Here is a 27,054-nt window from a genome sequence, read left to right as displayed (position 1 = left end):
CAAACAAGTTCGATATGTTTGGTTAGTTCTTTCTCCAAATCGAACTTTTCATACAAATTTTAGAATTTTATAAAATAAAAACATATAAATCATATATAATTTCCATATGACATCTAACATATAAATAACATCCAACACAATATAAAAAACATTTGATATTTAAACATAACATATAATACTAACCAACTTACAAAGTACAATACAAACAAATGTAATATCTTAATATGATTATGTGATATTTTCTCTTTAATAATGTAAAAATTTTATTCAAAACCTTAATTTTTTTAATTAATAAAAGTTTTATTTTTTATTTATTATTTTGATAAAGGTGCATAATTTTAGATATTTTTAAATTTTAACTTTTAAATATAAAGATTTGACCTATTGTTTAAATTTGATAAGTTACAATTTTTTTTATATAATTTAGTAATTTAATAACATTTTATATATATTATTTATAATTTATTGATTCTTGAATTTCAAGATTAATTTGCTTGATAATTGATTTTAAAATTAATTAAGATTGAATAAACATTCAATCGGTTCAATTTAAAAAGATCGAAAATCGAGCAAATCGAAATCATTTTAAATCCGAACAAACCAATTGATAAATTTAAGAGATATTTGAAGAAATAAAATGTCAAATACGTTCTATATGTTTGATCTTTTATTTTTTAAAATTGAAATTTTCTTATTATTTTATAATTTATAAAATTAAAACATATAGTATATATAATTTACATATAACATCTAACATATAAATAATATCCAATACAATATAAATAATATCTAACATCTAAACAACACATATAATACAAATCAAATTTTTAAAAATAAATTTAAACAAAAAACAAATATTTAACAAGCATTGATACAAAATACAATTTATTAGTAAAATTATTATTAGTATTAATAAAATAATTTAAAAATATATTATTTGAATTTATTTTTTATAAATTCGATTAAAATATTAATTAAATTAACCTAATCAAATGGATCCAACTCAATTCGGTTGGATAAATTTATATGGGTCGGATTTATTTTACTTAATTTTAGACTTAACTTGGGCAACACGTGACCAATGGCGTACGGACGAACCCTTTTAAGTTTCTGAGGCTATTATGGACATTTTACACGAAGTTCATATATATATATATATATATATATATATATATATATATATATAAAATAAGGGAATGCAGGAGAAAGAAGGGAGAGAGGACACTGGAACGGAGCGAATAGAAAGGGGTTAGGGTTGAGAGAGGAAAGAAGGGCGGAGGCAGGAGCGGCGACACCGGTACCGGCGACGGAATAGGAGTGTGAGGAGATCTGGAGGGAAAAGGGAAGAGAGAGAGAGAGAGAGAGAGAGAGAGAGCACTCTAAATAAATACACAGATCATATATTTATATAAATGAAGAAATAAAAATAGAGAGGGAGACAGAAAGAATCGAGGCTGGGGACAATCCAACTCCAACCAACAAGTGAGCGGTACTCCAGTTATCTGCAATTGGTTTAACAAGTTGTCTAAAGGTAAGCCCTCAATGGATCTTTTTAACCTCTTCATTCTGCTTAGTTTCCGTGCAATTCCTGCTTTGTTCTCAACTCGATCTTACCAACTCCACTGATTTCTTTCCTTCAACTTTAATTTTTTTAAATTCTTAAGTTCATATGTTCTCAGTTGCCTGGAAAAAAAAACCTTGGGTTTTAATTGCTGCAGTGATTTTAGTTATGGTTTGTGTTGTTCCAGTTGAGACACGCTGTTGTATCTTCCAAAACTTTAGGGTTATGGTTTGTTCTTGGTTTTATTCAATTCGGCTTAAGGTTTGATCTCTATGGATGGTTCTGCGAAGAAGAGATATCGGTTTGCATTGTATGGTTTCTCCTTGGGTCTACTTAGGGATGTTTGAAAATTGAAATAACTGTGCCACCTTGGGAAATGTGAGTTTTGCATTGTGATTTTTGTGCTTGCTGTTTCACTCTCAATGTGCAAAAATTGAGAGTTCACTTTGCATTGTATGGTATGCAAATTGGTGAATTTAAAATATATATGAAAGAGGCTATAAAAAGAAATAAAATGGAAAAAGTGATTTTTGTCCTCATAGTTCATTTTTCCTTCTTTATTTTCCTTTTTCTTTTCTTGATTTTTCTTAAGAAAATTATAATTTAGAATAATTTAACAGAAATTGCTAAATATAAAAATTTGACTAATTATTATGTGTTTTCTTTTGAAAGTTACATTCCTGCAGCGTGGTGTGGGAGAAATCACTAGTTATTATTTATAATCATAACATTTAGTTTTCCATGAATTTCAGTATAGCCTATTAAATAATTTATTTCTAGACTTAAGATGGGTCAAATTTCTAAGTAAAGAAAAAAGATAGTATTTTGTTAAAAAGAGTGCCAAAACTGATGGTTAAAAATTTATATTCCAACGTATTGTTAATTTTGTAACTATTTATATTTTACGTTATTTTCTAAGATATTTTATCATAAAAACAAGTATTGGAAAGGAAATTCATAATGAGTAAACAGTTAAAAAAGTCATATTCAAACACATGATTTCGTAAAAGGAAAAAAAGTTATATTATACTGTTATCATGTTAACAAATATTAGAAAGTAATTTCATAATGAGTATATCGTTCAAAAGGCCATGCTTAAACACAATGATTTCATATAAAAATTGAATTATAACTTTTTTTATGTCATAGTCAATACGTAATGTTTTTTACAAACTCCTTTATTAAAATACAAAATAATAAAAGAAATCTTAAAAGGAAAAAATGTCTTGAATAGACTATGGAAGCAAGTAGGGAAATCCCAAATCCATTTTCCACATTTGCACCAAAGGAACAGCACTGCAGAACACAAATCTCGTCAAGGTCAATAAAGTCATTTCAACTTTGCTGAGGCTAAAACAGTCCTTATCTATTATAGAACCTAGGGCATTTCGTCTCCATATTAATAAAGATGGCAACTTCACCTTCTACCATCTAGTGATGCTGGTGTTACAATCGAAAACTTAAATGAAAAAAACACCACGTTCCAAAATTTACAAATACCTCGTAAGTTTCCTTCTAACTAACTGTTTGTCATTAGCCAGGGTTTAGTTTGAGCTGCATGTGATTATGTTGGGATAACTGAATTTGTGTGTACTCAATGGTAATTTTGTTTATTGATGTTATTGATGGCTTCAGTTAGGGTTTTAAGGGTTCAGATCTGTGGTATTGCTTAGATTGTGATGTTATTGGTATTGTTTATATGTGGTTGCTTTCATGTTCATGTGAATTTATTCAGATTTTCTTGAATCATAGTTTATGGCATGAATTTTAACTCTCAAGTCTATTTTGTCTACAAATATGGTTTGTTTATAGATGCAAATTCAATGCAAATCTGTGATTTGTTCTCTAGACATTGCCATTTTAAAATTATTTTTGTTTGCGTTGAAGGCATGGTGAATGGTACTAGGTCTAGTAGGAAAGCTAACGATGGTGAAGATAATAATTCAAAAGGAGGTCAAACTAGTGGTAAAAAATCAGTGAATTCAGGTGCTGCTACGGCGGAAGTATCTGGTTTTAGAAGGTCGCTTCGGGAAACGCTGTCTAAGAAAAGCATGACTCCATCGAGTTCTTCTGGTACTCGGAAGTCAGAGCGTCTTGAGAAGCAGACGTCGAATTCAAATACAATGACTCCTCCATCTAAGAGGAAATCTGAGCGAATTGAGAAGCAGAAGCATCGGTGTCCTTTGAGGAGATCTGAGAGGGGTAAGATGCCCTCCTCATCTGGTTCTTCGGGATTAAAGAAGTCTGATAAAAGCCTGGATTCATTAGATGCAAAAAGGAAGAAAGAGAAAAAAGAGAAGAGTGTGAAACAGTTGACAATGGAAACTGTAGAAGTTAACAAAATTGAGAATGAAGATGGGCAGGTTGATGAGGCACAAAAGAAGAGAATGGATGCTCGTGCCTATAGAGCAATGTTCAGGAAACAACTGAAGAGTGCTAATGCAACAGGTAACTACCTTCTTTGCGCTCATTTCTCATTCTTTATAGTATAATTGGTCAGGGGAATAATATAGATGGGCTATGCATTGCTACTAATGATTTGCTTATTTCCTTTGTATATAAACTTTTCCTTCTGTTGGTTGGACAAATTTATTTTGATAAGGACTTTTGTTTTATACCTTTTCAGCAGGTTTCTATTTGATCAAAAGTATCATTCTCAGACTTTTCTGCTTGTGTTGTAGATCATGGTGATGATCTGAACAGAACTGACAGTGAAAGGAGGGATGAGGATCTTTTAAAAGTACATGCTGAGAGAACTTGTGAAATAACCATGGCGAGAGGTACAAGTCAATCTGCGGAGGAAGCACCTGAAAATAAGAATGACCTTACATTGTTTCCCACAAGCCAAAAGGATAGTTGCAAGGATATGTCTTCAAATGGGGATGGTTCAAAAGTTTCTAAGAGTGGTTCGGTAGCCGGAAAAATGAATGATGATGCTGAAAAGGCTGTGCAGGATCCAGAGTTGGTAAATTCCATGCTGCATGAAAGGATCCTGGATTGTAATATCAGTTTGGAGATGGTTCAGGAAGTCATGTCTTCCGAGAGGAAAAGACATGATATGGACACTGATTCTGTTGCTTCTCCTATAACGTCAAGTAAAAATATCTGCACCTCCATGGCTGGTGCTGAAACTTTACTAATATCTGGTTGCAAACGAAAAGATTGCAGTGAGACTTGTGGCACATGTTCTAAAAGGCAAAGGTACTAGATTTCGACCAATTAATTTAGTTATTCTTATTTGGATGGTATGTCAACAGGTTTTATAGTATGTTTCAGCAAGTTCATCAAACTTAAATCACTAATGATAATTTTCTTGCTATTGTTGTATGCAAGAGTTTAGGATTTTGGTATAGTTTCTAGCTCAATTGGAATATGATATAAAAAGCGTGTATTATTTAAGTAATGTTTATATGAAAATTCTTTTGACTTTCAACATGCTTTTGGTATTGGTTATGGTGTATGTAGCTACAGCTTTGCATTGGTTGGTAATGTCATTGTACAAAAATCATAAGTTATAAACATCACTAAGTGCTTTGAGCATCTATTTTGTGAGTTGCTAGAAGATTTGTTCAATCTCTTATCTAATTTATGCGATGGCTGCAAGATTGGAGTATGTCCTAAATCATTATAATTGTAACTTTGATAAAATGCCTTTAGAAGAAATGCATCATGGACCACCTATAATGATACCAATTGGTCTATACTAGTAGTAGCATACTTGTGCTCCGCTACACCTAAACCGTCCATAGGTTGCTATGAGTTTCTTTTTCTTTTCTTGAAGCATATAATCATTGTAAAGTTTGACAGTTAAGGTCTGCATAGATGATAAGTATACATGGTGGTATTGTGATTTTTTTTCTGTGGTCCCTTAACTTTTATCTTTTAATTTTCCCTAGAGGAGTCCTACCTCCTTAGATTTTTCTGCTAGTTGAATGAGAATGCTAGTTTTGTTAATACACTGTTGGTTGAGGTCCTTGAGGTAGAATATGTGTTAAATTCGGTGAAATTTGAGATTAAGTTTTAAAAGGATGACTTGCTTTACATTTTGGAGAGCTTATAAACTAGAGTTTGTTATTATTGAGAGGCTTATTTCTAAGGAAGAGGGGAAGGAACTGCATGGGTTTCTAGGGTTTAATTGTGTAAGAGTAGGGGGATATTTTGGGGTTGAAACATGATGCATGTTAAATACTCAAGTCAGGGGCTGTTGGTGTTCGTGATTGTTGCATGTAGACATCCTATGAATAATAGTGCTTGGCTGCTTGATGAATTTTGGTTCTAATTGGTTGGGGATGTGTTGGGGTTTGTTAAATGGAAAAGTAGAAGTTGTAGGGCTTGATCGAGCTGGACAAGTTTCTGGTTGTCTATCAAAGTTTCATTTACTTATGTTTACAAATTAAAAATGTCTCTGTGAATGGCATAATTATTATTGACAATTAAAAGAATTCATAGTAATGCTACAACCAAATTAGATCCAAACAAGATCAAATGGTAATACCTATTAAGAAGAGTTGTTGATGGGCCAGGTTTAGGCATGGAAAGTTTAATGTTTTGAATGAACATGGTCCAAATCCATTGAAGAATGAAGAGTAACCAGGCTTGAGTCTACGCCCATAATTATCTCTGCATCTTCTGCATGATGTTAATGAAATTGATGCATATAGTATAAATGGTATTCCTAATTTTAAAACTATGGAAATGGCCCTGGTTATAAGCAATTTTAGATTGTCTTTACGGTACTTTTCAAATGCCTTTATAAGCTGAGTATTTGACCATAAAATCTTATTAGGATGATTTGATCTTTCTTTAATTTCAAAAAAGATAAAGTATATTTCTTTTCTTTAAAAGAAAAAAATATCTTCATATTTTGCAGGGTTGACTGCGATTTGACAAAGCAGGAGGTTTGCTCTTCTAACACAAAGTTAAATCAGTTGTTTCAATCCTCTGATATTAAGGTTGTTTTCTTCTCCTCTGGTTCTTTGTATATCCTGTTTCACATGTCTTTTCTAGAAACTCCTATTCTCTTACATATATAAGTTTTTATGCTATGGCTAAAGGATGTTGGCCTGGTTTTATGCCTTGGAAACCAAGCATGACTTAGCATTGTACTTCTCTAGATAGCGAGTACTAACTATAAAGCAGAGGGAGAATATAATGGAAACAAGTGTTGTGTTGGTTGTCTTAATAGAAATTGCCTTGCCTTTCTTTGCTGAAACCATTTCTTCTGAACATGTCTTAATTGGAGATGGTACTTGAGCAGGTTTTTGAAGGACATTGTTTGATAGTTCAATCTTTTTTAACTTATCTTTTATGTTGATTTATTGTGATCCAGACAAAGTTAGCTAAGCTAAGCTGAAAAGAGAGAAAATTACAAGAATCAGGTTGATGAATTCAAGTGGTATAGGTTTTGGTTGTCTGAGTTTGTCTTCTGTGGCATTGCCTTTGATTTATCTTTCCTTGAGGTAAAGTTGGATGTCAAATAATTGAAGTCAAAGAGACCTGTTGTGGCTGATTATTAACTTTCTTAATATTTGATCAGTTTAGAAAGCTCTGGTGTTAAATTTTGTGGCCTGATCTTTTGGATATATTCTGCTTTTCTCCCTCTCTCTCCTGCCTTTTCTTTCTGTCTTTGTGTGTAAAGAATAAGGAATTTAGTTTTCTACTAAGGGTTCATTATTTTTATTGCTTATGTTTCTCTGTTCTTATCTAATATTAAATGCCAATCTTTAATATGTCACTGACCTTGTCATTACTGTTTCCATTTTCTTGCTGCATTGCATTAGGATAGATGGAAACTTGATGCTGGTGTTAGCACGGGACATGTTGAAAAGTGCTGCAATGATATCCAAAAACATATGTCTGTCACGGATCTTCGAACCGACCCTGATCAAAATACTTGCATCGTATGCAACCTCGTTGGAAAGCTCTTGTGGGTACCCTTTTTCATTGGTTTATCAATATTGCAAGTTTGTATAGTTGATAGTTGAATTTGTGGAGTTAATGAGTTATCTATTGGCATACTGGGTGGTGTTGTTCTGTATTAGATGCTTTGATTTGTAAAATTGTTGGTTTGACTATGCTTATAAATCTTTGTGGTTACCCTTTTTGATGCATCTTCATGTCCATCCCTGCTACAGAGAATTCCATAATGTTAATTTTTTTTTAGTGACTGACTTTATGTTTAAAAGGAATTTCTGTCAATGAGAAAAGAGATATTGGACAATTTAGGGCTTTGACATGTCTGCAGTAAGTCATGCATACTGCTTTATTTCTTTGCATTAAATTCAATGCTTTTGAGAGTGCTCACAATTTGTAATAATGTTGGATCACTGCTTTATGAGTAAATTTAGCATGTATTTTGTTATCTTACACTCTGCCATTCTATTTTAGATGCTGTGAGGGAAAAGGGTGCCATAGAAGCTACCATCTTTCGTGTCTAGAACATCCCCTTGAGGAGGTTCCTGTTGGAGTTTGGCATTGTCCAGTATGTGTGAGTAAAAAATTAGAATCAGGGGTGCATTCAGTTTCAGAGGGAATAGAAGCAATTTTGGATTCTAGAGAAGTGGAGGCTTCAGAGGATGGTATGGGCTCAATTAATAATTTGCTTATCTCCATAGATTTGTTTCTATTTTATAATGTATTTCTATAAATTGTGCCATAGTTGTTTGCTGACAGCTCTGGTGAATTGTTTTGCTGAAGTTTTTAGCAATGCTACAATTAGTTTATTTTCTTCTATAATTGCTGATAATAATTTCCTTGCATTTGGTGTTGGGTTATAGGTTTGCAAAGACAGAAGCAATATTTTGTGAAATACAAAGGTCTTGCTCATGTTCATAACCGTTGGGTACCAGAGAATCTGGCACTGCTTGAAGCTCCATCACTAGTTGCTAAATATAACCGAAGAACCCAGGTTCACAGCTATTGAATACTGTTATTTTAAACCTGTCATATTCCTTCTGTAGGGGATCATTAAATAGAATGTTGCTTGGAACACATTTAGTAATTCAGATATCCTATGTTGTTCAGGGTGCTGTTTGGAAGCAACAGTGGGCAGTGCCACATCGTGTGCTACAGAAAAGATTTTTGGTGACTCCTGAGGAGTGTCATGGGTCTTATCTTAAAGGGCATGATGGTGAAAAGCTAAATTGTCATGTTGAATGGCTTGTGAAATGGCGTGGTCTTGGTTATGAGCATGCTTCATGGGAGTTGGAGAATGCTTCCTTCTTCAGTTGTCCAGAAGGTCAGAGCCTTATACGAGATTATGAAATACGTCGTAAGAAGGCAAAGACAGCTTCTAAATTTGATAAGGTGCCTTACGAAAAATATGAAATATTTTAATAAGATTTGCTTTTAGTTAATAAGTTGTTATTTTATTATAGTTAAAATGCTTGTCTGTCCTGGAAAATTCAATATAACCTGTTTAGTAACTATTTGCATGCTTGAACTAGTGAACAAACAACCTAGGATTCACATAACGTGTTTTTAATTTCTTGGGTACCTAGAGAGGCCCTTTGAGTCTAGGGCAACACAAGTGAGGTAGCCCGCTCCCACCTTATAAACCCATTGCAGGCAACCCAAGTTTTGAACTTGTGAGTTGCGTCCTTGATGAAGGTCCCAAATAATAACCATTGTGGTGTCCCCTTGAGTACAATATACTTGCTTCATTGCTTCATAAGTCCTGGGTATTTTTTGTTATTTGAACCTGTAAAAAGCTGCTGTGATTAGATTTTGATGTTATCCATAATATGTGTATTTGAGCCATCATTATGTTGGCCCACTATGAGCCATATGAGTTATTTAGAAATTTTTGTTTGGTAAGATTTGGCTTGGGTTGCATTTACCTGCACTATTATTTTTGAATTGTTAACATAACAGGTATAAAATAGAAGTTTGTCAGGCGTTTACTTCCCCTGTTTTTTAAATGGCTTGGCTGTAACCAACTAAGAACTTGCACAGGAAAGAAGAGAAGTTGCATGCCTAAAATTGTCTCAACTACCAGCTGGAGTTTCACCTGGACTGGATGCTAATCTTGATGCTCTTAACAAGCTATGCAACTATTGGCGTAAGGGCCAGAATGCTATCATTTTTGATGACCAGGTGTGCTTGATCAATATGTTGTTATTCTAGTTTGTGGTGCATCTGAAAATCATCTGATCAAGTATGTCAGGTTGAATCATGATAGTTTCCTGGTCTCATCAAGTTGTTGCTTGAAAATTTTGTAATACACCAAATTGCACACGTGCGCGCACGCACACACGCACACTCTTTCATTAACCTTATAAATGTTTGATGTAGCATAAAATGCAAAAAATGCACCCTATGGATGCACTTGATGACATATATATATATTCACATATATGCATGTGAAGTTATTGGGTTATTATTTCATATTTGATAAGTAATAATTAATTTTCTCATTTTGCCAATGCAGGACAAGTATTAGAATTTCTAAAAAGATGTAATCTAAGGGTGTGAATATGCAGTTTATGCATTAAACATGTATATATGTTCATATAGTGCATCCCATCATATTATCATGGTCCACTTTAAGAAGTTTGTACATTTACATAAATGGAAAGAACATAGTTTCTTATATTAGGGTTTTTCTCTAGGCATGATTTTTTAACATCAATTGACTTTTATCTTCTGAATATTATTTTATTGGTCCTGAAAGATGACAAAAATCAAATATCTGATGTTAATGGTTGCTCAGACCGTTGTAGTCGTACTAATGATCTCTTTAGTACCATTCTGTGATGGCAGTGAACTGCATAGTTTTTTGTGCAGTGGTTCTGAATGGTCCCTATTTTTTGCAGGAAAGGATTCTGAATGTCATTTCATTCATTTTGTCTTCTTCATCTGATATCTCTCAGCCTTTCCTCATCATCTCAACTTCCTCTTCACAATATTCATGGGATGAGGAGTTCTTGCATTTGGCACCATCTGTTGATGTTGTGGTTTACAGTGGCAGTAAAGAAATTCGGAAAAGTATTAGGACCCTGGAGTTTTATGAAGAAGGAGGTTGCATAATGTTTCAAGTACTTATAACCTCACCAGAAGTTATCAGCGAGGTATATATGCAGCATCTGTGATAAATTAAGTTTTGAAGATTTTGTCTGGGTTTAAGTTTGACAAGTTGCTGCAAGGATCAAACGGTGTATCCTTGTTGGTTTTGTGTGAGAGTTTTGTACTTTTGTGCATCTTGTTTTGATCAATTTGTGTTCAGAGTTATTTGGATGTAGATTGCATCATTATTGTTATTAATGTAACTATTTTGCTCGAATTTTGGTTTTGTTATTATCAATTGAAGGAAAACCTCTATTGCCATTTTTTTTTTTAAATTCACCTGGCATAGGTTTGCCTCTTAATTTCAATGTGGTTCTGCAGGACTTGGATGTGCTTGCTTCCATAGGGTGGGAGGCAATAATAGTGGATGAGTGCCAACGTCCAAGAATTGCTTCATGTTTTGAACAAATTAAGATGTTAACTGCTAGTAAGAGGCTTCTAATTGTTAGCAGTCAACTGAAGGTTTGGCATTTCTACGTTTCAATTGTTGTTGCTGTTTTGTGGAGGTTGATTTATGTATTTTACCTGGTTTCTGCAGGATAATGTGGCTGAGTACCTTAATCTTCTTTCTCTGCTTGATTCTCAAAGCAATTTAAATGGTAGTGACAGCTTGCTAATGAATTCAAGTGATAATATTGGTACTTTGAAGGAGAGGTTGGCAAAATATATTGCTTATGAATGCAAATTAGAATCATCTAGGTTTGTAGAGTACTGGGTTCCTGTGCTTCTATCCAATGTGCAGCTAGAGCAGTATTGTTTTACTCTACTTTCAAACTCATTCTCTCTTTGCTCACCTTCAAAGACTGATCCTGTTGGAGCACTCCGCAACATTCTTATCTCCAGCCGTAAGGTTGAGTTTACTTAAACTCTTTGCATCAACTAAATGGTTATGTGAGATTAGGCTCTTTATATACATACACACACACACACACACATATATATTTTCAAATTTTTAGTCTCATTGTCTAATGTATCAAATATTTTGTGCTAATTTGCTGACTTTTTGTCTTTACCTGCAGTATGGACTTCAGAAATTAGGGTTAGGTTATATTTCAACAATAAGAATAGAAATTTTCTGGTGCATTATCCTAAGTTCTGCCCTTTGGAGTTAGTATTCTGATGCTCGTTAGAAAATCTAGAAATGCAATTTTATTTATTTATTGGTACAAGAGGGATCGGTATGGCTCAAAACTAGGATCTCAGTTCTTCACCAAACCCCCATCCACTCTTACCACTTGAGCTAAGCCCAAGTGGCAGAAATTCAATTTTTTTAATTTGTTGTTTGAATGTTTTTTATTTACTTTTTATTTTCAAAAGCATAAAAACACCTGGTTTTTTTTTTATTGTACTTTCTGTTACATTAGATGAATTTGTGTTGGAGCTTTTTTGTGAATGATATGTGCATTATGATGAGATATGTAAAAATTTACTATTGATATTGTGATTTCATTGTAATTCTTGGCAGTGTTGTGATCATCCGTATGTTGTGGATCAATCCCTTCAAATGTTGCTCACTAAAAGCCTTAAAGAGATTGAGTTTTTGGATGTTGGCATAAAAGCCAGTGGCAAATTACAACTTCTTGATGCAATGCTTTCGGAAATCAAGAAACGAGAGTTAAAAGTCCTTATTCTTTTCCAGGTAGGTTTTGTCTTGACATTGATTTTGCAACCAATTGCAGTTAGTTGTGTTATACATGTTTTGGATTATTGATACTCTCTTGCGTTTGATGTTAAAGCGATTAATGTACGTGAAAAACTTGTAAATTTTTGCCCTTTTAAATAGTAAATAACTTTTACATTCATTTATTAATTTGTGAAAGCAGATGAAGTTAAATTCCTGGGTCCTACCATGTTACTTGTTCAAGTACCACATCTGCTATACACCATTATGCCGCTTCAACAGGCAGCAGAAATCAAAATGGTCTAATGCTTGTCTGACATGTAAAAATTAATGTTTTGCTTAGTGCCTCTTTGGCCTTGCTTTTGGATCAGCTTTCCTGCTCCTTTAAGCTGAAGTGGCCAAACAGGTCTTGAGTATCAAACTTTAGCTTTTGCAGTAGTCGAAAATGAGCTTCTAGAGGCTAAATCTGAAACTGCAAATTGGACCTTTCAAGAAACTGCAATGAGAAAGTGATGGACATTTTTAATGGATAGTTTCAATTGACAAAACATATTCTTAGTGATTTCTGATAAATTCAAAATAACAACTCTTCAAAAAGTTCTGGTTCAACTGCATTTTCTGATGAAACCCCAGCCAGGCCAAACTGACTCTTTTATGATAATAATGCTGGTGAACTAGAAGAAGCTAGTTAAGTAGGTCATTGTGTCAATTAATGTTTAATCTCTGCCTTTTGATGCTAATGTCTTGAAGTTGTATTTGAGATTGAAATTGAATATGCAATGGTTTTTTTTCTGCTGGTATTAATTTGGTTGTGTTGTGTTCTGACCTACTTTACTGTCATTAGTGTGTAATTTTAATCAACCCTTATTGTCTAAAGAGCAATACTTCTGTCATTAGTGCACTTGTATGACACACATGCACATACAAATATTATTGCTCTTGCAAAAAACAGATTTTGGCTATTTTATGGTTCTTACGTAGATGGTTCGATTGACAGTCAATTGGTGGCTCTGGAAGAGATTTATTGGGAGATATTTTGGATGACTTTCTGCGTCAAAGATTTGGTGCAGATTCTTATGAGCGTATTGATGGTGGTGTTTTCCTTTCAAAGAAGCAATCTGCTTTGAACAAATTTAATAATGAGAGAGAGAGATTTGTCTTTCTATTAGAAACCCGTGCTTGTCTTCCCAGCATAAAATTATCCGCAGTTGGTACCGTCATAATATTTGGAAGTGATTGGAGCCCAATGAATGATCTAAGAGCCCTGCAGAGGATAACACTTGATTCTCAGTTTGAACAAATAAAAATATTCCGTTTATATTCATCATTTACGGTGGAGGAAAAAGTTTTGATGCTTTCAAAACAAGATAAGACACTTGATAGCAACACACATAATGTAAGCCCTAGTAGTTGTCACATGCTGCTGAAGTGGGGGGCTTCACATCTATTCAATCAATTGGGTAAATTTCATGGTATCCCAACATCAGATGCAGGCACCTTGTCTGAGCAATCACATTTAATAGATGTGATTAAAGAGTGTTTTATCATACTAGATCAAACTGGAATAGACAATGATGCAAGCAAGTTATCCCTAATTTTACTAGCCAAACAAAAGCAAGGAACGTATAGGACAGAAATGCCTTTGTTTGGTGAGCAGAAAATTCAGGTGATGAATGAAGATCCACCTCATATATTTTGGACAAAACTTTTGGAGGGAAAGAATCCACAGTGGAAGTATTCTTCTTGTTCATCTCAGAGGAATCGGAAAAGGGTTCAAAATTTTGATGGCTTGCTAAAGAAACCTGAGGCTGAAAGTTCTGAAGTTGTAAAGAGGCGCAAGAAGGTAGTCAGTGATTGCAATGATCATCTCTCTCCAAAAGCTGGGCTGCGTGAGGGGAAAATGGCTGCTGGGGACAGGGAAGGTAATGGCAATGTAAATGCAATGAATGGCAGTTTTGGCGGAAGAGAATTCTCTATTTCCTGAATATTCTTTTTGACTCATTGTTTTATTTTTTGCAGGAATCTTAGGAATTTTCGCAAATGGTTTGTCTCATTCTTTGAGTAGATCAACAGCTTCTGAGAGTGATGAAATTCATGCAATCTCTAACTCACTTCATCTGGCCAATAATATCTCAAAAATACCAGCTGTTAACATGGTTGAAAGGGAGGACAGAAGAAAACAGCGTGATTCACAGAAGAATCTCCATGTTCTTTTGATGCCACAGATAGCGCAACTCTGTGAAGTGTTACATCTCTCAGTATGTACCTTAATTACTACGTTGAAGAAGTAAATTTAATATGTGTTCAGAACTTGCTGTTAGTTTTTTATCTTGCCTGCGTATATTTTGTTTGCTAGAATGAAAAGAAACCACAGTAGAAGATGTTCCTTGCTTTTAAGCAAGTTCAAATGACTTTGAAGCATCCTTGGTTTTCTTTTTGTTCTTTTTCATTTTGTAGAAATGTTCCCTGTTTGTCCTGTGTTCCGCTTCTGAAAAAATTTCCCCTGGAGATAAGGTGGCAAAATAGATCCTTATTCATCTATTTACTAACTCTGCAAGGCGGTTTTTTGAGCTCATTGTTATAAATATTTTATATGTATTTTCTGAAATAGTGTACTTGCAATTTTCTTTCTATTCTATTGAATTCAGTCTTTGTAATAGCCTGCTATATTGTAACATCTTACTTTTGTTACAGGAGGTTGTCAAAGCTATGGTTGAAAGGTTCCTTGAATATGTTATGAATAATCATCGGGTCAGTAGGGAACCAGAAACCATTTTGCAGGCATTTCAGATTTCTCTGGTTAGACCTTTATTCTCTCTTATGTTCCTAAATTCATTCTGCAATTGTTGTTAATGGCATCTTTCATATGCTGAATGGTAATTTCTATTTGGCAGTCTTGTATGTAATAGAGGATCAGGTTATGCTTTCATTTATGCTTGTCTTTTTTTGTACAATTCGACATCAAATTTTGATGTCCACTCATCTTTTTCATAGATTTCAGTGGAATTTGCAGTTGTGCCTTTGTAATGGGAATTTATATGATAGAAGTCCTGTTGATATGGAACACTTACTTCGGAGTCAGGACCATGCATCTTTCATGCCTAGCTTTTTATCAAAATTGAGCTTCAATTTTTTTTGGCAAGTTGTTTGGAATCTGTTTTAGATTGTGTGCAGAATCTGTTTTAGATTATGTACTGAATCTTGTGTGTAGTATATTTGGTTCATGAGTTTGCACTTGGCATAGCCAAAGCTCCGTTCTTTCTTTATCATGTTTGCAGTTTTTGGCTGAAAAGAGTGGTATGATTTTTAATCATGGTTTCAAAAGGTGAGGAGCTGTGAAAAATGAAATTTCTATCATCCCATTAAGAGTTGCATGTCTTATTTAATTAGAACTTGTGCTCAAAATGTTCTACAAGTTTTTGCTGCTGAAGATAGCTATCTGTCTAATGATCTACTCAAATAATTTAGAGGGAATGGGTTGAAACTTTGAACTTCAGTCTTGATTAAATAGATTAGATTTATATCAAAGTATGTCTCTAATCTGTTGGCAAGTGAAATTTCAGTTCAGGCAGAATGACTCAGGTTATGTGGAGAGAGAGTGAGGTGAAGAACTGAATATGTAATGTGTAGTTCTTAGGTCTAAAAAATAAATCAAATGAGCCTGTCTGTGTTGGTTTCTGTATCTCTCTTCCCCTCTGTCCAATATTCTTTGATATAAACAACTTTTCTAGATGTGTTTACCAATATGTGTGCTTATATGTCTGTATTTAAGCATTCACTTTGATGTTGGGATTGTGTACTGGTGCTTCCGTTTTGTATATATGCTATAAATATTTTAGGTTTCTAACTATATTTTCTGTTACATGGGGCTTATAAGCATGTATGCATGCTGTAATGATGTTCTGGATCTTTTAACATCTTAATCTTCTGATCTCTGTACATTCAGTGTTGGAGTGCAGCATCTTTGCTGAAGCACAAAATTGATCACAAAGAATCACTTGCACTTGCAAAGCAGCATCTGGGTTTTACCTGCAAGAAAGATGAGGCAGACTATGTCTATTCACTGTTGCGGTGTTTGAAGAGAATGTTTCTATATCGAACAGGGTATTTGAAGGTCCCAAACTCTCCCAAAGGTTCTGAACAATCAAGTAAAGCCCTGGGTCGAGATTATTCCAATGCAACATCTTGCCATCAAAATGTAAAAGCAAAGATTGAAGATATGTTGGGGTTTCAAGAGGGTTCTGATGTACAGGTCCGTGCAGAGTCTGGAGTGGCCCCAGAATTTCACTTGGCACAGAGAGATCTTCTAAAAAGCATCAAAGAAATTCAAAAAAAATGTGATAAGCATATGACAAAACTTCGTGAGAAGCAAAGGGAGGAAATGAAGCAATTTAACCTGAAGTGTGAGGAAGAAAAGGCACAGCTGGAGAATAAGAAAAGAACAGAAGCAGCTGTTATCCGTTTGCTTAGTAATGTCACTATGAGAACTGATAAGCTCAAGAAATTGGATATTGAATATGCTGGGAAATTTGATGAACTCAAACTGCAGATGGATGTGCACCTTAAGAATCTTGAAGCAGAGCAGTTGAGTGCAAGAAGCAATGCTCTAGAGAGTAAAACTCGTTGGGTGGAAGCAGTTAAGGCTTGGGCTCAGGCTGAGTTTGTGAGGCCGCCTGTAAGTGAGGTGAATCTTTCTGAAGGAAGGAGTTCTGCTGGCATTATTCATTCTGTGTCAGGAAACGAGGTAAGAGTGTCCAAAAGCATTCACATTGTTCCTGATGACATTATGGCATGTAGTGATCCCATCTGTAGAGTAACTTGTTTGGCTAGACCCTTCAAAGAGAACTCAGAGGGAGCATCAGTTGAGGAGTGTAATGTAACTGTCTGTTCTGGTGGTGATGAAGAACAAGCTGTCTACAAAGCTTCATGTCCAAGAGAAGGGGTTTCTGGTGGAGAAATTCCAGATGGAGGGGTTGCACTAGATGTTCCTGTAACTGTAACTTCAGGTTATGTAACGGACTGTTTCCCTTCCATGAGATGTTCAGATGAAGACAAGATTTCTGATGGATCTAAATTAAACATGTCAAATGGGGATCCTGAGACTGTTCCTCCTACCGATGGTCCAGAGAATCTTATCTGTGTGGAAGCACCCTCATGTGAAGAAATTCCTGATGGAGCCACATTGAGCAAGCCTATTCCCTTTACAGCAGCTGATAGTGTCAGTTTCTGTAAAAATCAGGAGAAACTTGCCTCATTGCAAGCACCTTCATCTGAAAAAATTTCTAATAGAGACTCATTAAGAAAGATTGATGAGGATGTTCCCTTGAGAGAATCTGTGACTGTCATTTCCTGTGAAGGTCAAGAGAACCTCATCTCTTTAGAAGCACCTTCATCTGTAGAAGTTCCTGATGGAACCAATTTACGGAAAGTTGATGGGCAGGTTCCCTTAGGAGAACCTCTGATTGCCATTTCTGGTGAAGGTCAGGAGAACCTCAGCTCAGCTGAAGCACCTTCATCTGAAGAAATTCCTGATGGAGCCACATTAAGCATGGCTGATGTGGTGCTTCCCTCAAGTGCGGCTGAAGCTGTCGGTTCTAGTGAAGGTCAGGAGAATATCACGACTGCTAATTCTTCATCTGAAAAACATATCCCTGGTGGAGCCACATTCATTGTGTCTGATGGAGAAGTTCCAAAGAGCACATCTGAGATTGAAACTTCCAGTCATGGCATGGTCTGCCAAAATCCTTCATCTAAAGAACAAATAACTGATGCTGCTGAAGAGGGGTCATTGGTAGAATCTGAAACTGCTCCTAGTGAAGTCCTTGAGGGTGGTAGTGTTCATAGACAGAATGTTCAAACAAGTGCCATAGGAATTGATCAGCAGGATGTTGAAGTATGTACCGTGAACCAGGAGCCTGAATTTGAAGAACCGTCTCTGGCAGATCTTCCTCCAGTGCAGCATGTGCCTATTGTTGACCAAGGTGGTCCATTGGCACCAGATCAGGTATGTAAGATTATTATTTTCTTGAATGTATTAAGGTTTTGATGCAGATTCTTTTTTGGAATATTCTGCTGGACTTTTCTATTTAAAGAAGTCTTAAGTTGACATTTCACACCCAAAAAATAAAACGGAATAATGACAGAGAAGGTAATGAATATCTGCATCGTTATGGCTGCTCTACATTGTTTTTTTATTCAGGTTATATTCATGTGGTGAGGAGATTGTTCCAAAATTTGAAGTAATGATGCTGTAAATACCATGCTAAAAGTCCAGCTCCCAATCTAATGAGGATATTTTATTTGGGCAGGTATCTCCCAATGCGGGTTCTCTTCCATCTGCAATACAGGCTAGAGATGTTGTGAATAGTGAAACGCAAACTGCTTCTCAGGTAGCTGAAACTTCATCACCTAATGCCACCATTGATGTCAGATGCAATGAGCCCAATCCTGACACAACAGTTCTGGAGCTTAGCAAGCGAACGCAGGTGATGAGATCCGGAGAATCAACTTCTTATCTCTCTCCTCCTAATCTACCTTCAGTGAGTGCGATTGAACATCAATCAAACAATGAAGGCCAAACTGCCAACCAAATTTCTCAGGCTCTGAGACAATCAGTGGCAAACCATATTGAGCTTTCCAATCAAGATGTTTTGCAGCCTCTGCATTCACCCATTGATGGCACTATTGGTGGGCTGGTGAGACAAGCTTCAGAAACAAGGACTGCTTCACTCCCTCCTGTTTCTAGTGGCCTTCCTGTACAGACTGCACCTGCTGTATCATCTCGGATGCCTCTGCCTTTGTACAATGACCCACTTCAAAATGAAATGGAAAGAATACGCAAAGAAACAGATCAAACCATTAAGATTCATGAAGACATGGTTAGTGTTCTTTTTACTTGCTGGCTTATTTACTGATAGTGATATGTGGTTCAGTTTGAGCTGAGAACTTCCTCTCCTTTGAACAGAAGCTGCAGCTGAAATCGGAATGTGAGAAGCAGATTGAGGAGGCTATAGCTCAGATTCGTAGAAATTATAAAGCTAAACTTAAGGAGAAAGAGGCAGAATTTCTGCTTCAGAAAAAGGAGCTTGATGTAAATTACAACAAAGTTCTCTTGAACAAGATCTTGGCTGAGGCTTTCAGGTCTAAATGTATGGATATTAGGGCATCTGGCTCGGCAGGAGCACATCAAGGTGAATCTACTTTTACTTGGTAATTTTAACGCAGAAAATGGGAAAATAAAGAATCGGATGGGTGCATTGATTGAGCCACTAGATGAAATTCTCTTATTTGATTAGCACTGGCATGTGGTGGGTTTAGGAGACATGCTCAATTCCAGATTTATTGAGTCTTCATGTTTGGGACATGGTATAGTCTTAATCATTTAAGAAAATTTAGAGGCATTTGTATCGGTTGCTTAAGTTACCAGTATTTGCTATTGCAAGTTTAGAGAGAGTGTGTGCATGTTAACAGTGTGTGCGCGTGCTGACATATAGACCAGTCTCCATATGTACAAGAAAATTTAATGCTTGCTAAAAAGCTCAGAACCTAATATGACAATACATCTTGCCTTGTTTGCTTCCACATATATAAGATTGGCCTTTTTGCAATGTTTCATTATACTTACCACCTAATTATTGTATACCTGGCAGAGGCAAGTTCGAGTTTCATGCAGCAGTTGGTTCAACTTTCATCACAACAGACGGTACAACAGCCTTCCATTGCGTCTGGCCTCCCTCCAAATGGTTCAGCTGGCACGCAAACCATTTCACCTGCTGTAGTCAATGCACAAACCACGGGTCCACCTTTGCAGGCCGTTAACCCTTCTGCATTTTTCTCTGGCACTCCAACTAGACCTCCCCATATCAGTTCCATATCCCCTTCTGCAGGAAACCTTCAAATGAGCAGTGAAATTCGTGCTCCCGCCCCACATCTACAGCCATTCAGACCTTCAACATCCATTTCCCCCGGCAGTCTCCCATCCCAGTCTCGTGGAATGTCGAATCAGCAGGCGCATGGTAACCATCCTGTGGCTCCTCCAGTGCGAGGCCAATCATATGGTAACCCCCCTGCACATAGGCCGATATCAACTACATGTCAATCCGGTAGGATCCCACCTGAAACTACTGGAGGGTTGGCACCTCCACCTAACGCTTCTTTACCTTCATTAGATGTCTTGATGGGCATAAACAATCTATCGGGAGCTAATACAAATCCCCTAAACAACTTAGTACCAGGTGTTAGTTCAAGCTTAGCTACATTGGTCTATCAGGAATCTAGCTTGCCAAGAATTCAGTCTAACCCAGCACAGCAAAGTGGAGCAACTGACATTGTTTGTTTATCAGATGATGACTAACCGTAATCGCAAGATGTAAACTTAGATCTAATGTAGCAATGACGGATCTTTTCAATTTTCGACTCAGAGAGCTAGTGCAAGGTCAAAAATTGAAATGTGACTTTGCTAGGAAATTGGCGGTCAGCTTGATTGTATATGGATCACTCTTTGTAGCTGATAGTTATTTAATTTGTAAGGTGTATATATATATTTTCAATTCCTTTTGTTTTTTTTTTTTTTACATTTACATATTGTTCAAAGCATGGGTGGGTGAGCGTAATATCAGCTAATTTAAACCGGCAATGTTACTGCCTAATAAACCCTCATTTGGGAAGAATATCATAAAGGGTTATGGTGAATTTTACACGGATTGTGTATTAAAATGAGATTGATATTTAGGTGTTCATATTATTATTTCAATTTGTGAGTTTTTTTTTTATAGATTAAAATCGTGAAGTTTAATGGTTGAAGTGAATAATATTTTACAAGTTGACGAGGATTGTGACAATCAAATACTGTAAAAATGAAATTTATACTTAATTGTTAGCTGATCAAACATTGGAATAGGTTCAATAGGCTCATATTTCTCTCAGACTTCCAGCAACAAAAATTTTAATTCATTTATTGCTGTGCATAGATAACCTCCAAATGCAGATTTGGTACAAAAAATTTAAAAATAAAAATGGTAAACCAGAAAAGCATAGCACCATTTTTGACATAACAAAACAGGTCTGTTAGTCCCTTTATTCTCTCTCCTTCAAATCTTTTTGGTATTGAAACACCAATTTACATTTACGTATATAATATAACAAGCTTTTTCCAACCAGAGGGCAGACAGGGTTTCTTTAACATATTGGAAGAGGATTGCCATCCCAACCCTTGAGACATTCGAGGAGTGGATCTATCAACTTCCCCTCACACATTCCAACGAATACTTTATCACATTCCTCACCTGGCGATCTCACTTTCTCTCCTGTTAAAAACTCAGTTCCCAAGCCTTCTCTCACGAACTTGTATAAAGGGTAGGACCTGCACTCCTTGATCTTATTTGGGATTGCTGGATTACCACTTTCAAAAGCAGTTCTTGCAGTTTCAACTTCCTTGGGCAAGACTCTCTTCAATTCCTCCTCGAAAGCTCCAATCTTAAGAAAGATGGAAGCATTTGCGTTACTCAAATCATCACTGTTTGTCAAGGCATGTTCTACCAGGACTTGCCTCAGCTTTTGCATAAGTGGGTATGTTGCACTACATGGATCGTCAACATATGCAAAAACATGCTCACGGTCGACCACTTTAAGCAAATCCTTCTCACAGAATCTTGAAGGGTGAGGCTCCCCGCTTACCCCCATGGTTAGGACTTTCTTGGCAACTTGGCTCACTGCGTTTTTGACTGCGTTCTTCAAGTTCTCCTCCAGGTGCCGCAAATCGATAGCCTGACAGAGCGCAATCATGTATGTTGAAGACATCAGCTTTAAGATGTCAACAGCTTCAGCTGTTTTCCTGGCAGAGATTAGCCCCAACGAGTTCACATCTTGGTTGTGTTGCTCTGCACTCTGGACATGATTGGTAACAGGATTAGCCAGAAACTGGAGCTCTGAGCAATATGCTGCCATAGCTATCTCAGCGCCCTTGAACCCGTAATCTAAGCTTGGATTCCTACCACCTGACAGATTCGATGGCAACCCATTGTTGTAGAAATCATTGACAAGCTCAGAGAATTGAGCAAACATGAGTTTTCCGATTGAGGCTATTGCTAATCTTGTGTTATCCATAGACACACCAATAGGAGTACCCTGGAAATTTCCGCCATGCAAGGCCTTGTTCCTTGACACATCAATCAATGGGTTATCATTCACCGAGTTAATCTCCCTCTCGATGGACTTCGTTGATGATCGAATCACTTCAACTTGAGGGCCCAACCATTGTGGGGAAGTACGAAGCGCATATAGATCTCGCCTTGGCTTTTGCAGGGGATCAATTTCATTCCATTTTTGTGCTGCCTTAATAAGGGCACTTCCACCCAGAATGTGTTCCATAATAGCTGCAGCCTCAATCTGGCCAGGATGGTGCTTCAGCTTATGAGTCAAATGATCTGTAAACTCTGGCTTTCCTTGCATAACCTCAGCAAATATTGCTGACAAAACTTCAGATAAGACAGTCAAAATGTTAGCCTCAAAGAGAACTATAGAAGCCAAGCCAGAACCAACTCCTGTGCCATTAACTAATGCTAGACCCTCTTTAGGCTGCAACTCGAAGAATCCACCATTAATGCCTGCAAGATGAAAGGCTTCGTTGGCACCAAGGGCTTCTCCTTTGGGACCAACAGCCTTGGAATTCGGCCGTCCCGTGAGGAGTCCAGCAATGTATGAAAAGGGAACTAAATCACCCGAGGCAGAAATTGAGCCACGCAAAGGCAAACATGGTGTGATGTTGTGATTCAGTAGCTTTGTGATGGCTTCCAGGATCTCAAACCTAATGCCTGAGTAGCCCTGGAGGAGTGTATTGATTCTCACTAGCATTGCAGCTCTTGTTGCTGTATGTGGCAATGTGTGGCAAGATTCTGTGCCACTTCCAAAGACTCCAGCATTCAAGAATCTGCTCAACAAAATTGAAATATGTTTCTTAAAATTGCTCAATGGAAACAATTCACTATATGCCCATTATTAACACAATAGAAATTATTTTTGCCAAAAATGGGAAATGTTAACTTATATGCATAGCAGGTATTGTTTTCAATACAATCAAATGACATATACTTAGTATCCAAATTTTACAATTATTTTTTTTTCTTGTAAAGTTAACATGTGAGATATATAGCAATGATGCAACGTGTGATATATGACCTGATCAGAGAAAGAGACTCAATTCCCCAAGCTAGTGGTAAACGTAAGGTAGAGTTGGGTGAAAATGTGACCACCTAACCTATTAATTAAGAATAAATAATTCTAGCCAAACTTCAGTTTCTAATGCCTGTTTTTCGACTTAGCTACAGCTTCCTTTGCCTGATTGAATATACCATTTCTGGTGCAAAATTCATCATCTGGGCATTGCTGTCTCTCAAATTGTAACATCATGGCATTCAGTACAACAAACGCAAACTTTGTCATGAGGTAAGGAAATTTAATTTACCTAATGAGTTCTTTTTGCAAGGCAGCTCCTTGCTTGGTCCTCCTATGTGAAGTGGCACCGAAACCAGTAGTAACTCCATAGCTATCTGTTCCTTTGTTCATGCTGTCCATAACCCAATCACTGCTTGCCTTGACACCGGCCCTGGCCAACTCACTCAGCTCAACCATGACTCCATCAACACGGGCCGCCACTGCAGCCACCTGCGCTATGGTCAGTGTCTCACCCCCCAGCTTCACCGCCGGCTTTCGATATTCATTCACCATTCTTTTCACTTCATCCAAATGGCTTCCTTTCCATGACTCAGCAGCAGAAACCCAGTTTAATGGATCATTTTGGCACAGTTTTTCTGGTGACACAGCTCCACTGTTTTCATCCCCATGTGACACTTCCATGGCTGTTGAGTCCAAAATGATCTATACGTAAACAGAAAAAAACCCAGAAGCCAAACAGATTGTTTCTTGCGGTTTCTGTGAAAATGAGGGAAAACAAAGTATAAACCAAGAAAATAAAGAAAATGAAAATGTTGGGTCTTTGACTATGAATCGTCAAAAACTATCCAAGCTCTTTAAATAGAACGGGTGCTGACAGAAATAAGGCAGTGGTTGTTGGGAAGAAGCTAGCTCGGGGGGAGAGTTAGTTGAAACACTTTGATTCCCGTTTGATCATCACCTGATCTAAAGGTCGAGGATGTGACACGTTACCAAGAATTGGAGGGGGTGCAACGAGAGATGCATGAATGGTGTTTTTACCCGTTCAATTGCAGCAGGGAGGGGAGAGAGGGGTCGTTGAACGTATGGTATAATGGTCCTCAGTGACGAGCCTGCTGAGCTCATTCTACTTCATTTCCCTCTGGGACCAGAATTGTTATGTAGTTCCAAGGATATGCAGCTCAACATGCATCTCTTACATAGATTAATTTCCTGTATAGCTTTAAGGGGTTTCCATGGTATTGGGGGCTGGCAGCTGCATATTTCCTAACTGCTATATATATAATTCTTGAAAATCAACTATAGAATGCATGGGTTTAATTAGAAAATGTCTAACTAGCTAAGGTTGGTATTTAATTAAAAACAATGTGCATATTATATATATCTTCCTACGTTATTTAGTTGCATCGGGAGTTCATCTCTTTTCATTATTTATTTTAATCAATACTTTTCGATACATATCTTAGTATATACATCTATATATGTAAAAGTTAATTATTAAAAGTTAGGTTTCATATATGTGACTGATCAATAGTGAGTACTGAGAATGAATTTTGTTCACAAAAAAATTATTAGGTTCAACAATTATAATTACACGACCAATTCAGTTCTGATCATTAATTTCATTTAGTCAATATATTTTATAATATTTACATGTATATATAATTATTAATGATTAACTCATATATGTGTGTATGAATGATAATTGGACCAATAATGAATTCTTATAAAAAAAATTAAGATTTATAATTGCACGACGAATTCAATTTTTTTTGTTAATTTCGTTTAGTCAATAACTTTCATAATATTTACACGTATATATAATTTTTAATGATTAGATCTCATATATGTGAGCATTAATGATAATTGTACCCAATAATAAATTTTGATCGAAAAAAAAAATTCAAAAATTATAATTACACGACAAATTCAATTCTCTTATTAATTTTTATAATCAATACATTTCATAATATTTTCACGTATATTTAATAATTAGTCATTATGTTTCGTATACCTAAACAATAATTATAGTTGTACCGCTGATGAATTTTGATCACCCATAGAAGATTGTTGGTTAATGAAATTGGATCAAATTATACTCCAAGTCTCTTGGAAGAGTAGTTAGAACTTTTCTTTAAGATTCTTGCAAGGAATCTATGTCGAAAGAATGTGTTTTCCTTGATACCTGTCTAACTAAACTACTTATGTTACTTCCCTACGACAATATTGTTGTCTTGTCTCCTCCCTAAGTCCTAGATAAACTATTTTATTAAAAACTTAGGGTAAAATCACTTGACATTGTAAAGCTTTTGGCCACGGGGGTTATAAGGGTCTCCTTTTTTAATATCAATATCTTAATATGATTTTGGCCATGAGGTTATGGTTTTTTTATAAACCTATTATTCATACAGATAATTAACGATGTCACCCGTTTAAAATCAAATGTCATAACAGTTTTTTTTTTACGGTTTCACGTAAAAAAATTGATCACTTCTTTTGATCTGTAACATTATTTTGTTAAAGTGCTCACATAATACCGTCTGTAACTTCATTGAAATTTTTTTTATATAAAATTATAGATGATTTTGATAAGATTTTTTCATATGTCATAGTCACGAAAGGATGGCCTGTGGAAATTCTATCATGTCTAAAGGAAAATATTATTTTTGTTTGAAGGACGGAAGGAAAGGAAAATTAGCAAAGAAAATAGACAGATTTTGTTGTGGTTGATGTTGAATTCCTTTCACCAACCAACTCAAAACACCATCCAAACGTTCTTGTCTTCTCCCAAAAGCTGCATTAAACTTCAGAGCTAAGGTCTCTTTCCTTCTCTGTATTTCTCCATTTTTAGTCAATTACGTACTCCATTTTAATCTTATATAAGATTAGGTGGAGAGTTAGAGAACATGGGATTATCTTTTTTCAACTCCAGATTAGGTTCATTAGTAGATATCAACGTCATACCTCTCTCTGCATCTGCTTTTGGTAGCTATTGAAGGTACGTTGTATTCTTCCGATCCCTACCCATTCTCACTATCTACTTCTTTTTGTAGATTTTATTATTTAGTTTAATTTCGGAATTTATATTTAATACATTGTATTCACTATAAATCAATCAAATATTATCACTTCGTTAACAAAATGAACAAAGTAATTAACACTCTGTGATCAAATAATAATATATAAATATTATATACTGACAGCATATTAAACACAAACCCTTAATTTAGATAAAAATATTATTATAGAATTTGTGTTCTTATAATGAATACCCGTAATCAAATTTTCATGTTGTAATTCAAAATAAAATTATACAAATGCTGTGTCAAGTCTGTCGTTGTAATCTAACTGAGACTTGGTTGGACATACAACCTACAATTAGCCTCCTACTAAGAAGTAAGGAACTCCTATATATCCCCTATGGGAGCTTGGTCAGTGTATTAATTAAGAGAAAGAGTATAAAATTATCGGATGTGGATATTTTTGTGCTTGGCACTAGCTTCATAATTGAACATATAATACAAACTTTACTTAGCTATCAAGGTTTGGGTTTGACCCGCCTCTCATTAACTCTTCATTTTCAATTGGAAACATTCAAAACCAACCCCAAGTTGGGAGTTTTGGTTTGGCAACTACAACC

General features: G+C 35.8%; 2 protein-coding genes across 2 annotated transcripts; one reads left to right on the top strand and one right to left on the bottom strand.

Annotated features, from left to right (window-relative positions):
- Nucleotides 1–1,204: 1,204 nt before the first annotated feature.
- On the top strand, nucleotides 1,205–20,797 carry LOC110412982 (uncharacterized). Its single transcript, XM_021423657.2, has 20 exons — nucleotides 1,205–1,531; nucleotides 3,449–4,009; nucleotides 4,243–4,762; nucleotides 6,432–6,513; nucleotides 7,342–7,487; nucleotides 7,949–8,139; nucleotides 8,338–8,468; nucleotides 8,585–8,866; nucleotides 9,515–9,655; nucleotides 10,375–10,629; nucleotides 10,946–11,086; nucleotides 11,163–11,474; nucleotides 12,090–12,263; nucleotides 13,243–14,167; nucleotides 14,265–14,503; nucleotides 14,940–15,044; nucleotides 16,192–18,249; nucleotides 18,554–19,123; nucleotides 19,210–19,435; nucleotides 19,895–20,797. Exons 2-20 carry the CDS (start codon nucleotides 3,451–3,453, stop codon nucleotides 20,596–20,598), a joined length of 7,761 nt encoding a protein of 2,586 aa, XP_021279332.1. The 5' UTR covers nucleotides 1,205–1,531; nucleotides 3,449–3,450; the 3' UTR covers nucleotides 20,599–20,797.
- A 375-nt stretch (nucleotides 20,798–21,172) lies between these two features.
- On the bottom strand, nucleotides 21,173–24,617 carry LOC110412230 (phenylalanine ammonia-lyase 1-like). Its single transcript, XM_021422749.2, has 2 exons — nucleotides 23,707–24,617; nucleotides 21,173–23,172 (listed from the first exon to the last, which is right to left on the bottom strand). Exons 1-2 carry the CDS (start codon nucleotides 24,096–24,098, stop codon nucleotides 21,423–21,425), a joined length of 2,142 nt encoding a protein of 713 aa, XP_021278424.1. The 5' UTR covers nucleotides 24,099–24,617; the 3' UTR covers nucleotides 21,173–21,422.
- Between the last annotated feature and the right edge of the window lie 2,437 nt (nucleotides 24,618–27,054).

This window comes from Theobroma umbraticum, unplaced genomic scaffold (genome assembly GCF_002168275.2).
Source record: "Theobroma umbraticum cultivar Fairchild unplaced genomic scaffold, ASM216827v3 scaffold_95.0, whole genome shotgun sequence".
NCBI lineage: Eukaryota > Viridiplantae > Streptophyta > Magnoliopsida > Malvales > Malvaceae > Theobroma > Theobroma umbraticum.
Note: the sequence above shows the minus strand (reverse complement) of the source record. Positions and strands in the feature narration are given on the sequence as shown.

What these genes read in the sequence shown, in the direction of transcription:
- LOC110412982 (XM_021423657.2), top strand. Translation starts at nt 3,451, where the DNA reads ATGGTGAATGGTACTAGGTCTAGTAGGAAAGCTAACGATGGTGAAGAT. An exon ending in TTCAATCCTCTGATATTAAG is followed by an intron (nt 6,514 to 7,341) that starts GTTGTTTTCTTC and finishes GCATTGCATTAG; the next exon opens with GATAGATGGAAACTTGATGC. An exon ending in GTGAAGTGTTACATCTCTCA is followed by an intron (nt 14,504 to 14,939) that starts GTATGTACCTTA and finishes CTTTTGTTACAG; the next exon opens with GAGGTTGTCAAAGCTATGGT.
- LOC110412230 (XM_021422749.2), bottom strand. Translation starts at nt 24,098, where the DNA reads ATGGAAGTGTCACATGGGGATGAAAACAGTGGAGCTGTGTCACCAGAA. An exon ending in TTGCAAAAAGAACTCATTAG is followed by an intron (nt 23,173 to 23,706) that starts GTAAATTAAATT and finishes TTTGTTGAGCAG; the next exon opens with ATTCTTGAATGCTGGAGTCT.